The following is a 14788-nucleotide window of genomic DNA, read 5'->3' as shown; positions in this document are numbered from 1 at the left end:
CAAAAAAAAATTATGTCTTGAAAACCTCAACCTTCTAGAAAATTAATTTATTATAAAATATATATTTAAAAGTATAATAAAAATTTGTGTATAGTTTACTTTTTTATTTTTATTTCTTTAATTTATTTATTTATTTTTTTTTTTAAATTTTCTTTTTAATGTTTATTTATTTTTGAGACAGAGAGGGACAGAGCATGAACAGGGGAGGGGCAGAGAGAGAGGGAGACACAGAATCGGAAACAGGCTCCGGGCTCCGAGCTGTCGGCACAGGGCCCGACGCAGGGCTCGAACTCACGGACCGCGAGATCGTGACCTGAGCCGAAGTCGGCCGCTTAACCGACTGAGCCACCCAGGCGCCCCTAATTTATTTTTTATTTTAGAGGGAGAGAGCACAAGGTGGGAGAAGGGCAGAGGGAGAGAGAGAATTTTAAGCAGGCTCCATGCTCGGTCTAGCGCCCAAAACGGGGCTCAATCCCATGACCCTGGGATCATGACCCTAGCCGAAATGAAGAGTTGGTTGAAAGAATTTATCCATTATCCATTTTATTGTTGACAGTCATTTGGTTTTTTTCCATTTATTGTCTCTTATGGGGAAATTTAGTATGAATATTTTTATATTTTCAGGTGTAAAAAAATTTTTTTTAATGTTTATTTATTTTTGAGAGAGACAGACTGTGAGTAGGGGAGGAGCAGAGACAGAGGGAGACACAGAATCCAAAGCAGGCTCCAGGCTCTGAGGTGTCAGCACAAAGCCTGACGCAGGGCTGGAACTCAAGAGCAGTGAGATCATGACCTGAGCCAAAGTCGGCCACTTAACCTACTGAGCCACCCAGGCGCCCCCAGCTGCAAAAGTTTTAAATTTATACCCAGGGGTAATATTGTTGAGTCTTAGTATGTTGAACTTTACTGGTAATACTAAGAACTTTCCCAAAGTGTACCACTGTTTTCTAAACTATACTTATTTATGTACGTGTTCACCACAGTGGAGGAGAGCGCTTACTGTCCCACACGTCCTCAACCACACTTACTAAACATCTTAACTCATTTTCTGAGCTATGTAGACATTTTACTGATAATTGTTTACAGTTTTCCATTAATTACATATAATGAAATAATGCAACATAGCTTGCTCTTTTTCATTTTTCAGATGTCTTTTTCATCTACCTCCATGGATCAGGAGATCAGAAGTCTTCGAGAAAAACTTAACAAACTTAGGCAACAAAATGCTTGTTTGGTCTCACAGAATCATTCTTTAATGACTAAAATGGAATCTGTCCACTTTGAATTAACACAGTCAAGAGCAAAAGTATGTTTCTTGAAGTGTGACTATACAAGTAGACATTAACTGGAATCATTTTAAGATTTATAATTGGAAAAATATTCCATGTTTTGCTTTAATGTGTTATGTATAATAACTTTTGTTATGATAATATAGTATCAACATGTTATGAAATCAATTTTATATGAATTTAATATCTGAAAATGATTTAGGGTAGCTTGTATAGTGTGTACATTTACATAAGTCATGATTACATTTACATAAGTCATAATCTTAAGATTATCAATTTATGTAGTTTTATTTCTTGTATGAAGGAAATACAACTTATTTATCTTCCTTTGTATTTTTTATTTAAAAATTTTTATTTTTATTTATTTTTAAATGTTTATTTTTATTTTTATTATTTTTTATATTAAATATAATTTATTGTTGGATTGGTTTCCATACAACACCCAGTGCTCATCCCAACAGGTGGTCTCCTCAATGCCCATCACCACTTTCCCTCTCCCCAACCCCCATCAACCCTCCGTTTGTTCTCAGTATCCAAGAGTCTCTTATGGTTTCTTCCCTCCCTCTCTGTAACTTTTTTTTCCTCCCTTCCCCTCCCCCATGGTTCTCTGTTAAGTTTCTCAGGATCCACATATGAGTGAAAACATATGGTAACTGTCTTTTCTGCCTGACTTACTTCACTTACATAATACCCTCCAGTTCCATCCACGTTGCTGCAAATGGCCAGATTTCATTCTTTCTCATTTCCAAGTAGTAGTCCATTGTATAGATAAAACACATCTTTATCCATTCGTCAGTTGATGGACATTTGGGCTCTTTCCATAATTTGGCTATTATTGAAAGCGCTGCTATAAACATTGGGGTACAAGTGCCCCTATGCATCAGCACTCCTGTATCCCTTGGGTAAATTCCTAGCAATGCTATTGCTGGGTAATAGGGTAGATCTATTTTTAATTTTTTGAGGAACCTCCACACTGTTTTCCAGAGCAGCTGCACCAGTTTGCATTGCCACCAACAGTGCAAGAGGGTTCCCGTTTTTCCCCAACCTCTTCAGCATCTGTAGTCTCCTGATTTGTTCATTTTAGCCACTCGGACTGGCACGAGGTGGTATCTTAGTGTGATTTTGATTTGTGTTTCCCTGATGAGGAGTGACATTGAGCATCTTTTCATGTGTCTTTGGGCCATCTGGATGTCTTCTTTAGAAAAGTGTCTATTCATGTCTTTTTCCCATTTCTTCACTGGATTATTTGTTTTTCGGGTGTGGAGTTTGGTGAGTTCTTTACAGATTTTGGATACTAGGCCTTTATCCGATATGTCATTTGCAAATATCTTTTCCCATTCTGTCGGTTGCCTTTTAGCTTTGTTGACTGTTTCCTTTGCAGTGCAGAAGTTTTTATCTTGATGAGGTCCCAGTAGTTCATTTTTGTTTTTAATTCCCTTGCCTTTGGAGATGAGTCAAGTAAGAAATTCCTGCGGCTGAGGTCAGAGAGGTTTTTTCCTGCTTTCTCCTCTAGGGTTTTGATGGTTTCCTGTCTCACATTCAGGTCCTTTATCCATTTTGAGTTTATTTTTGTGAATAGTGTAAGGAAGTAGTCTAGTTTCATTTTTCTGCATATTGCTGTCCAGTTCTCCCAGCACCATTTGTTAAAGAGACTATCTTTTTTCCGTTGGATACTCTTTCCAGCTTTGTCAAAGATTAGTTGGCCATACATTTGTTGGTCCAATTCTGTGGTCTCTATTCCATTCCATTGGTCTATGTGTCTGTTTTTGTGACAATACTGTGCTTTCTTGATGATTACAGCTTTGTAGCAGAAATTAAAATCTGGGATTGTGATGCCTCCTGTTTTGGTTTTCTTGTTCAGTATTACTTTGGCTATTCGGGGTCTTTTGTGGTTCCATACAAATCTTAGGATTGCTTGTTCTAGCTTCGAGAGGAATGCTGGTGCAATTTTGATTGGGATTGCATTGAATGTGTAGATTACTTTGGGTAGTATAGACATTTTAACAATATTCTTCCAATCCATGAGCATGGAATGTGTTTCCATTTCTTTGTGTCTTCTTCAATTTCCTTCATAAGCTTTCTATAGTTTTCAGCATACATATATTTTAAATCTTTGGCTAGGTTTATTCCTACGCATTTTATGGTTCTTGATGCAATTGTGAATGGGATCCATTTCTTGATTTCTCTTTCTTTTGCTTCATTATTGGTGTATAAAAATTTCTGTACATTGATTTTGTGCCCTGTGACTTTGCTGAATTCATGTATCAGTTCTAGCAGACTTTTGGTGGAGTCTGTTGGATTTTCCATGTAGAGTATCATGTCGTCTGCAAATTGTGAAAGTTTGACTTCATCTTTGCCACTTTTGATGCCTTTGATTTCATTTTGTTGTCTGACTGCTGATGCTAGGACTTCCAACACTATGTTAAACAACAGCGGTGAGGGTGGAAATCCCTGTCGTGTTCCTGATCTCAGGGGGAAAGCTCTTGGTTTTTCCCCATTGAGGATGATTTAGCTGTTGTCATATATGGCTTTTATGTTGTTTAGATTTGTTCCTTCTATCCTGAGTTTCTCGAGGGTTTTTATTAAGAAAGGATGCTGTATTTTGTCAACTGCTTTTTCTGCATCTGTTGACAGGATTGTATGGTTCTTATCCTTTCTTTTATTAATGTGATATATCACACTGATTGATTTGCAAATATTGAACCAGCCCTGCAGCCCAGAAATGAATCCCACTTGATCATGCTTAATGATTGTTTTTGTATGCTGTTGAATTCGACTTGCTAGTATCTTGTTGAGAATTTTTGCATCCATGTTCATCAGGGATATTGGCCTGTAATTCTCCTTTTTTGTGGGGTCTCTGTCTAGTTTAGGAATCGAGGTCATGCTGGCTTCATAGAATGAGTCCAGAAGTTTTCCTTCCATTTCTGTTTTTTGGAACAGCTTGAGAAGGATAGGTATTAACTCCGCTTTAAATGTCTGGTAGAATTCTCCTGGGAAGCCATCTGGTCCACGATTATTTGTTGGGAGATTTTTGATAACTGATTTCAATTTCTTAGCTGATTATGGGTCTGTTCAAATTTTCCATTTCTTTCCATTTGAGTTTTGGAAGTATGTGGGAGTTTAGGAATTTGTCCATTTCTTCCAGGTTGTCCATTTTGTTGGCATATAATTTTTCATAGTATTCCCTGATAATTGCTTGTATTTCTGAGGGATTGGTTGTAATAATTCCATTTTCATTCATGATTTTATCTCTTTGGGTCCTCTCTCTTTTCTTTCTGAGAAGCCTGGCTAGAGGTTTATCAATTTTGTTTATTTTTTCAAAAAACCAACTCTTGGGGCGCCTGGGTGGCTCAGTCGGTTGAGCGTCCGACTTCAGCTCAGGTCACGATCTCGCGGTCCTTGAGTTCGATCCCCGCGTCAGGCTCTGGGCTGATGGCTCGGAGCCTGGAGCCTGCTTCCGATTCTGTGTCTCCCTCTCTCTCTGCCCCTCCCCCGTTCATGCTCTGTCTCTCTCTGTCTCAAAAATAAATAAATGGTAAAAAAAAAAAAAAAAATTAAGAAAAAACCAACTCTTGGTTTCATTTATCTGCTCTACTGTTTTTTGTTTTGTTTTGTTTTGTTTTTGGTTTTTTTGGGGGGTTCTGTGTTGTTTATTTCTGCTCTGATCTTTATTATTTCTCTTCTTCTGCTGGGTTTGGGGTGTCTTTGCTGTTTTGCTTCTAGTTCCTTTAGGTGTGCTGTTAGAATTTGTATTTGGGATTTTTCTTGTTTCTTGAGATAGGCCTGGATTGCAATGTATTTTCCTCTCAGGACTGCCTTTGCTGCATCCCAAGGTATTTGGATTGTTGTATTTTCATTTTCATTTATTTCCATATATTTTTAAATTTCTTCTCTAATTGCCTGGTTGACCAGTTTATTCTTTAGTAAGGTGTTCTTTAACCTCCATGCTTTTGGAGGTTTTCCAGACTTTTTCCTGTGGTTGATTTCAAGTTTCATAGCATTGTGGTCTGAAAGTGTGCATGGTATGATCTCAATTCTTTTATACATATTAAGGGCTGTTTTGTGACCCAGTATGTGATCTGTCTTAGAATGTTCTGCATGTACTTGAGAAGAAAGTATATTCTGTTGTTTGGGGATGCAGAGTTCTAAATATCTGTCAAGTCGATCTGGTCCAATGTATCGTTCAGGGCCATTGTTTCTTTACTGATTCTCTGTCCAGATGATCTATCCATCGTTGTAAGTGGAATATTAAAGTCCCCTGCAATTACCACATTCTTATCAATAAGGTTGCTTATGTTTGTGAGTAATTGTTTTATATATTTGGGTGCTGCTGAATTTGGTGCATAGACATTTATAATTGTTAGCTCTTCCTGATGGATAGACACTGTAATTATATATTGCCCTTCATCTCTTGTTACAGCCTTTAATTTAAAGTCTAGTTTGCCTGATATAAGTATGGCTACTCCAGCTTTCTTTTGACTTCCAGTAGCGTGATAGATAGTTCTCCATCTCCTCACTTTCAATCTGAAGATGTCCTCAGGTCTAAAATCAGTCTCTTGTAGACAGCAAATAGATGGGTCTTGTTTTTTTTATCCATTCTGATACTCTATGTCTTTTGGTTGGAGCTTTTAGTCCATTTACATTTAGTGTTATTATTGAAAGATATGGGTTTAGTGTCATTGTGTTATCTGTAGGTTTCATGTTTGTAGTGATGTCTCTGGTACTTTGTGGTCCTTGCAACATTTCACTCACAGAGTCCCCCTTAGAATCTCTTGTAGGGCTGGTTTAGTGGTAATGAATTCCTTAAGTTTTGTTTGTTTGGGAAAACCTTTATCTCTCCTATTCTGAATGACAGACTTGCTGGATAAAGGATTCTCTGCTGCATATTTTTCCTGTTCATCACATTGAAGATTTCATGCCATTCCTTTCTGGCCTGCCAAGTTTCAGTAGATAGGTTTGCTACTACGCTTATTTGTCTACCTTTGTGTGTTAAGGCCCATTTATACCTATCTGCTTTTCTTCCTTCTGTTCTCTTTTATTTTTCCTATTAGGTGAATATTGGATTACCTCAATTGGTCCTCTGAATCTTTTAAGGTCTTTTCTCATGTTTTCCATCTCCTTGTCTTCTTATGATACTTTTCAAATTTCCTCAAAGCTATCATCTACACCTTTATTGAATCTTACTTTAGCTGTCAGATTTTTTTTTTCATTTTCCAGAGCTTTTCCATATTCTCTTAATCTTTTTTTTGGGAGGGGGTGGTTGGAAGAACATCCTGATGCAGTATCTTCACTTAGCTTTCTTAAGATTTAATGTGTGTTTCTATGTGTGTGTGCATACTTGCCTTGCTTGCTGCCAGTTGCCTTTTTCTTTTGTTGTGGCCTTTGACTTTTTACGTTAGAAGCCTTTTTTTCAGATGTTCATGTTTTACCTTTTTATATTTAAGAGAAAGGCACTTAAATGCGCTTTGGAAGCTCTCTGTACAAAGGTGAAGATTATTGTCCAATGCACTTCATATGTTGGTGATGCCTGGGGAGGTGGATCTTTTCTAGGGAGATACCCAGCCTCTTTTGCCCAAAATCAGTATGTGAGGCCTTTTTCTTTGGAGCTGTTGAATTTTTCCAGCAAAGAATCCTTTGATTTCCCACCTGTGGGATAGCCCTAAGTGAGATGATGTAGGAAGTTGGAAACTGTTTTATGTCAACCAGCTTGTTTATAACTACTTCATCCCTGCTCATCGTTCTACATAGTCCTAAACCTTTCCTGTTCAGTGTCTTAGATAATCAATTTTCTCTCTCTTGCTGGTAGGCTATCACTGGACTGTTGGTGTTTTGAAAGGAATGGGAAAAGGAGGGTTGACTTACCAGCACATTTTTAGCTGTATTCTAGGTTTTCTTTCCTGGACCTCATGCTTCCTTTTTTCAGGGATAATTAGGTCCCTTATTGATATTCTTTCCAGACACCATTTAGGTTGTAGATTCCCACCCTGCTATATTCTTTTTATCTTCCAGGTTGTAGGATTACTTTGCTTTTTGTATTTTCTAAGTTTTCTCTAGTAAGATGTATTCTAAAATTAGGTCTTAAATTGTAAAATGGTTCAGTAAGTATTTTCTTATTTACTTTTTTATAATTTTATCTTTTATATTGAATTTTCTGTTTATGTGAAATTTATTTTCCTGGTTGGTTTCAGTAGAGATTCTTTATTCTCCCCCAAATAGTTAATCAATTATCTTGGGATATTAAGTTGAGGGTAATGGCTGGAGCTTACATGCTGATATTGGCTTGTGATGATGACACACCCATGTAAATGTTGATCAAAGGAAGAGATAGGGTGAGCTTCACATTTGATCGATGATTGGGGCTTTATATTGAACACCCTCGCAAACAGAAAAAGAAACAAAGGATCAAGTAGATTATTTTGTGAAAGAAAATGTGCTAAAAGTTACTTTTTTGTTCTAGGTTTCTATGCTTGAATCTGTTCAACAACAGGCAGCCAGTGTGCCTATCTTGGAAGAACACATTATAAATTTGGAAGCAGAAGTTTCAGCCCAAGATAAAGTTTTGAGGTAAATATACTTTTTATGGCTTTAAAGTTTTTACTTCCTACTTGTGCTTTTTGATGTATCTTGTGAAATCTTGTTCCCCACCCCATAAATTTCTAGTGGTTTAGAGACTATCTTAGGACCTGTGGAATCTGTTCTGTGGTCCATCATAACTCCTCTTGGCTCCAAGATGCATGTGTTTTACGGGGGCTAAAAAAAGACATAAAATGAGCTGAGATGCTTATTTACATGCTTTTATTGAATATGCACTAATTCATTTCTTGCCCTATATAGTAGTATATACTGGTGCTTCAATGGGAGTTTAAGAATAAAATACAAGGAATCAGGCACTTTATAATTTATTCCCTTTTGCTTTGAATAAAATGAGAAATATATGCATAGTAAATAGCACATCATTCCATTTTGATGATTCCCAAAGTGTAGTTCTGGGACCAGCAGTATTAGCATCTTCTGGGAAGTTGTTAGAATTGTAGATCTCAGGTTCTGTCTCAGACTTACTGAATCACAAACTGTGAGAGGTGGGATCCAGTAATATGTGTTTTAGAAGTCCTGCAGGTTATTCTGATGTACACTAAAGTCATCTTTTGTGACCATCAGAATTTTGTAATTTTCCTTGTATCACATGTTGTTGTAATTTTATTCCTAGATATTTTATATTTTTGGTTGTTGTGAATTTGTTCATGTTCTGTTAATTGATGGTATATAGGAAGGCTGTTGCTCTTTGTGTAATATAATTATTTTGTAATTGGACTAGTTGTCATATTATTTTACCCTAATAATTTTGCATTTTGATTCTCCTGGATTTTCCAGGCAGCTAATAATATTAGCAGAAAAAGAAAATATTGTCTTTCCTTTTCAAAATTTCTATTTAGTACTTTTTCATTTTTCTTTTAGTAACTATCAGAAAAATCATTGGATATAGTGGTAATAATAGTCATTCTTACCTAATTTTTGAACTGTATGGTTATGCTTCTAGTATCTGACTGTATATGTATCATTTTATTCCTTGTAAAAACTCTTAGTTGATAAGTGATAAATATGCCTTTTCTCTTTCTTACTAAATCTTGGTTTCTCTTACCTTGCTAATTTAAGCTGATAGAATTCCTAATGTTGAGCTATTCTTGCATACCTGAAATAATCTCTTTAATAGCCTTTAAAAACTATTTTCCTTTATTTTATAGAGAGGCAGAAGATAAATTAGAGCAGAGCCAGAAAATGGTGATTGAAAAGGAGCAGAGTTTGCAGAAGTCCCAAGAGGAATGTATAAAGTTAAAGGTAGACTTACTTGAACAAAGTAAACAAGGAAAGAGGTATGTGTTTTCAAGCAGATAATTGTTTTTGTAGGGGGAAAAAGAATATATTACCTTTTTTAAATTGTAGCTAATTTTTATTATCTGTTTTTAAATTATTTATTTATTTTTGAGAGCGAGAGAGTGAGCAGGAGAGGGGCAGGGGGAGAGAGAGAGAGAGAGAGAGAGAGAGAGAATATCCCAGGCAGGTTCTGCACTGTCAGCACAGAGCCCGATGCAGGGCTGAAACTCACAACCTGTGAGATCATGACCTGAGCAGAAATTGAGAGTCGGATGCTTAACTGACTGAGCCACCTAGGCACCCCTGTAGCTAATTTTTAAAATGAAAATATTTCAGAAACTTAGCAGTAGAAAAATTTAATGTTCTTTTTGTCTATTAATAGTTTTTCATTTTTCATTAAAAATTTCATGTTACTGGCATTCTGGATTGGGATTAGAAGTCTGATAATGATTATCAATGTAATGATATTTACTTTTTTCTGAAATTATTTCCTACATAAAATTCGTGAGTAAATATGTTCGTGAGTAAAAGAAAGTATAAAGCATGTCTTTTTTTTTTTCTCTTTAAGTTTATTTTGAGAGAGAGAGCGTGCACACATACCTAAATTGGGGAGGGACAGAGAGAGAGAGAGACTCCCAAGCAGGCTCTGCACTATCAATGTGTAGCCTGGCACAGGGCTTGAACCTACAAACATTGAGATCATGACCTGAGCTAAAATCAAGAGCCAGATACTTAACCAACTCAGCCACCCAGGTGCCCTGATTTTGTATAAAGCATGTCTTAATATAAAGTTTTGTAGGTAGTCTTGACTAAGGAACCCTTAACTATCAATGTCAATTAACATTTAAACTAATAAACATTTAACATTTTTTAGTTTAATAATATTTTCCAATATAATAATATAATTATAACAGCTTTTTACACAGGATAAAATCATAATCTCCATTTTTGTCTTCAAAAAATTTTTTTCTTTCAAGTTTTTATTTAAATTCCAGTTAACGTACAGTGTAATACTCATTTTTAGTAGAATTTAGTGATTCATCACTTACATACAATACCTCGTGCTCATCACAGGTGCCCTCCTTAATACCCATCACTCTTTTAACCCATTTCCCACCCCCCACCCCCGCCACCTCCCTCCATCAACCCTCAGTTTGTTCTCTATACTTAAATATCTGTTGTATGGTTTACCTCCTTTTTTTTCTATGTTCATCTGTTTTGTTTCTTCAATTCCAATTACAATATGAGTGAAATCATATTGTATTTTTCTTTGACTTATTTTGCTTACCATAATACACTCTAGCTCCATCTATATCAGTGCAAGTGGCAAGATTTCATTATCTTTGATGGCTGAGTAATTTTCCATTGTATGTATATACACCTCTTCTTTTTTTTTAAAAATTTTTTTTTTTTTTTCAACATTTTTAATTTATTTTTGGGACAGAGAGAGACAGAGCATGAACGGGGGAGGGGCAGAGAGAGAGGGAGACACAGAATCGGAAACAGGCTCCAGGCTCCGAGCCATCAGCCCAGAGCCTGACGCGGGGCTCGAACTCACGGACCGCGAGATCGTGACCTGGCTGAAGTCGGACGCTTAACCGACTGCGCCACCCAGGCGCCCCTATACACCTCTTCTTTATCCATTCACAGATAAAGTCAGTGGACATCCAGTCAATGGACATTTGGACTCTTTCCATAGTTTGGCTATTGTTGATGCAGCTTTAAACATCAGGGTGCATGTACCCCTTTGAATCTGTATTTTAGTATACTTTGGGTAAAAGTATTTACCTATACTAAGTATAGTAGTGCAGTTGCTGGGTTGTAGGATAGTTCTAGTTTTTTCCTTTTTGAGGAACCTCCATACTTTTTCCAGAGTGGCTGCACCAGTTTGCATTACCACCAAAAATGTAAAAGGGTTCCTTTTTCTTTGCATCCTCACCATCATCTGTTGTTTTCCTGTGTTGTTAATTTTAGCCATTCTGACCAGTGTGAGGTGGTATCTCATTGTGGTTTTGATTTGTATTTCCCTGATGATGAGTGATGTTGAGCATAAAAATGACTCTTATATGGGTGGCCCAGTTGGTTGAGTGTCAGACTCCTGATTTCAGCTCAGGTCATAATCCCAGGTCATCATATCAAGCTCCACATCAGGCTCTGTGCTGAGTGTGGAGCCTGCTTACGATTCTCTCTCTCTCTTTCTTTCTTTCTTTCTCTCTCTCTCTCTCTCTCCCTCTGCACTCTCCCCTGCTTGCTTTCTCTCTCTCTCTCTCTAAAATAAAGTTTAAAAAGAAGACTCTTATATAAGGTTTAAATAGGGGCGCCTGGGTGGCGCAGTCGGTTGAGCGTCCGACTTCAGCCAGGTCACGATCTCGCGGTCCGTGAGTTCGAGCCCCGCGTCAGGCTCTGGGCTGATGGCTCGGAGCCTGGAGCCTGTTTCCGATTCTGTGTCTCCCTCTCTCTCTGCCCCTCCCCCATTCATGCTCTGTCTCTCTCTGTCCCAAAAATAAAAAAAAAAAAAAAAAAAAAAACGTTTAAATAATATCTAACCAGGAGCCTGTAAAGATTCTAAACTTACATGTATCTAATAGTCAAGCCCAGAAATATATAAAGAAAATAAAATTTCACATGGTAATGAGCAAACCTTTAATCATACAGGTAACATTCTTACACATTTACTAGGAAGTATTAGATTAGTAACATGAAAGCAAGAAATTGAAGAGTTGAATGACAACTAGTAATCTTGATCTAATGTATGTACCCAACAGTTTGAAAAGTCATATTCTTTCAAGCACTTCTAGAACATTTATAATCTTTACCTCACTATGCCAGAAAGTATGAGTTTCAACAAACACCAAAAGATTGATGTTGTATATATTACCTTCTCAGACTATAGTACAATTAAGTTAGAATGTAATCCACCCCCAAATCATGTATTTTTAGAAATTTAAAGCCAGCTTTCTTGCTACTTACGGACCATTGAAGAAATTAGGACAAAAATTAGAAAACTTTTGAGGCGCCTCAGTGGTTCGGTCAGTTAAGTGTCCAATTTTGGCTCAGGTCATGATCTCATGGTTCGTGAGTCCAAGCCCTGCATTGGGCTCTATGCTGACAGCTCAGAGCCTGGAGCCTGCTTTGGATTCTGTGTCTCCTTCTTTCTCTGTCCCTCCCCCACTCACACTCTTGTCTCTCTTTCTCAAAAATAAATAAACATTTTTAAAAAATTAAAAAAAAACTTTTAGAACAGAGCGATATAAAAAATACCACAGCTTGTGGGCTGACACCAAAGATATTCTTAGAGGGAAATTTTTAGTCTCCTGTGCATATATTGAAATTAATATATGCATGAAAATGAACGAGCTAAAACATCCAATTTATGTAGTCAGGAAAAGGACAGTTGAAGAAATCATCAAAAGAAAAATAGGAAATAGAAGTATTGAAATAATATAGGATTAAATGATCGAATAGAAAACAAGGAAACCATAGAGAAAATCAACAAAATCTAAATCTGGTTCTTTTCATAATGACCAAACTAATGGGCATCAGACAAAATTAATCAAGGAGACAAAGCACAAAAAACAATATTGGGATTGAAAAGGACTTCTAAAGTATAGATTTAGCTATGATTTAAGAAAGGGGTGCCTGGGTGACTCAGTCGGTTGGGTGTCCAGCTTCAGCTCAGGTCATGACCTCATGGTTTCTGGTTGTGGGTTTGAGCCCAGTGTTGGGTTCTGTGCTGACAGCTTGGAGCCTGGAGCCTGCTTTGGATTCTGTGTCTCCCTTTCTCTCTGCCCCTCCCCCATTCACATTCTGTCTCTCTCTCTCTCTCTCTCTCTCAAGAAATAAACATTAAAAAAAAAAAAGAAAGAAGACCAAATACTATGAACCATTTTAGGATGATAAATATGAAAATTTGGACTCAATAAATGATTTCTCAACAAAATATAATTTAACAGAACTAACTTAATAAATTGAAAACTTGAATGGAAATATAGCTATTAGAGATATTGAATCAATAGCTAAAGATTTTCCTACAAGAGGGGCGCCTGGGTGGCGCAGTCAGTTAAGCGTCCGACTTCAGCCAGGTCACGATCTCGCGGTCCGTGAGTTCCAGCCCCGCGTCAGGCTCTGGGCCGATGGCTCAGAGCCTGGAGCCTGTTTCCGATTCTGTGTCTCCCTCTCTCTCTGCCCCTCCCCCGTTCATGCTCTGTCTCTCTCTGTCCCAAAAATAAATTAAAAAACGTTGAAAAAAAAAAAAAAAGATTTTCCTACAAGAAAGTAATAAACAAAACAAGGGTGATGACAAAAGGAAAAAGGCCCATTATGGCCCACAGTGGCTAAAATGAAAATGACTCACAATATCAAGTTTTGGCAAACTTGTGGAGCCCCTACAATTCTCATATATTTCTAAGAGTGTAAATTGGTAGAAACACTTTGGAAAACTTTGCCATTATCTGCTAAAGCTAACATAAGTCACCCTGTGATCTAGCATTTACTGCATCAGAAATGAATGCCTGTATCTATCAAAGGATAGGTGCAAGAGTGTTCAAAGTAGCTTCATTCGTAATTTCTAACTGTTAATAATAGAATAAATAAATTGTGTTATATTCACATTATGGAACATATACACTCATGGAAAAGAGCAACTAAAACTATTAACAACATAAGTGAATATATATCATAGATAATGTAAGCAAAAGAAGCCAGGTGCAAAAGAATATAGTACATTTCCATAAGAAATCAAGAATAGGTAAAATTCTTGATTCATATATTCTTTAATATATGGTATTAAAAACTCCAAGTAGTGTTTACCTTTTTGAGTAAAGAATGTTGGAGGGAGTCTTTTGGGTACTTGAATATTCTGTATTTGATCTGGATAGTAATTTTGTGGATGTATACATATATAAAAACTCATTCACTTAAGACTTCTGCACTTAGTAAAACATTAAAATAAAAACTATTAGTTAAATAAAAAATATACAGAAAATATGTACAGTCTTAATGAAGATTTAAAAATGTGCTCAGATTTGCTTTCATAAAGCATGGTGAGACACACAGACATGGAAATGACTGTCATGCAGAAGGAATTTTTATAGTCACGAATCCCTAGAAACAGGAGACATGACAGGCCATGTAAAGCATCAGGGTTGGTCAGGAGACTGAGGGATTTGGGAGGAAAAAGATGTTTTTGTGGTTTGTGTGGGAAGGCACAGTGAAAGCAGGGAAGGCAGGTTTAGGATTGGCTAGTATGAATAATCTCAGCGGGCTATAGTGTAAGGCTGTCCTGAGTTGTGTGGTACCTGGTCCTGAGGTAAGTAGGGTAGGGGATTATTGGTCCTGAGTGTAAGAGCCAAATAGAGGAGTGAGGAGGAGGCTCTGGATTGATTAGCTTGTTTATGAAAGGTACACTTCCAGGTGAGTAGTTTACTGTCTCTAAGAATTGGCTAACCTTGGGAGGGAGGGCCAGTCTTCCTAGGGTGAGTGAAGTTCCAGATGTCAAAACATCAGAATAAAAGACATGATTAATCCAGTGGAGAAAATTATAAAATTTGGTTGCAAGTCTTAAAAGAAGATCTACCTAATGAAGTATACCCCAGTGCTCACTTTGGCAGCATGTATACTAAAATGAA

At 37.0% G+C, this 14788-nt stretch overlaps 1 protein-coding gene across 8 annotated transcripts in view; it reads left to right on the top strand.

Moving 5' to 3' along the window:
- CCDC18 (coiled-coil domain containing 18) overlaps positions 1-14788 on the top strand; it is a 119969-nt gene that overhangs the window by 5880 nt on the left and 99301 nt on the right. For all 8 annotated transcript variants that reach the window (XM_058716537.1, XM_058716531.1, XM_058716533.1 and 5 more), the window contains 3 exons: positions 1148-1306; positions 7747-7853; positions 9032-9160. In XM_058716537.1, the coding sequence (XP_058572520.1) occupies positions 1148-1306; positions 7747-7853; positions 9032-9160 (395 nt within the window). The remainder of the gene's footprint in view (positions 1-1147; positions 1307-7746; positions 7854-9031; positions 9161-14788) is intronic.

The sequence above is a fragment of the Neofelis nebulosa genome, chromosome 2 (genome assembly GCF_028018385.1).
Source record: "Neofelis nebulosa isolate mNeoNeb1 chromosome 2, mNeoNeb1.pri, whole genome shotgun sequence".
NCBI classification, from domain to species: Eukaryota; Metazoa; Chordata; class Mammalia; order Carnivora; family Felidae; genus Neofelis; species Neofelis nebulosa.
This window is presented reverse-complemented; position numbering and strand designations above follow the sequence as displayed.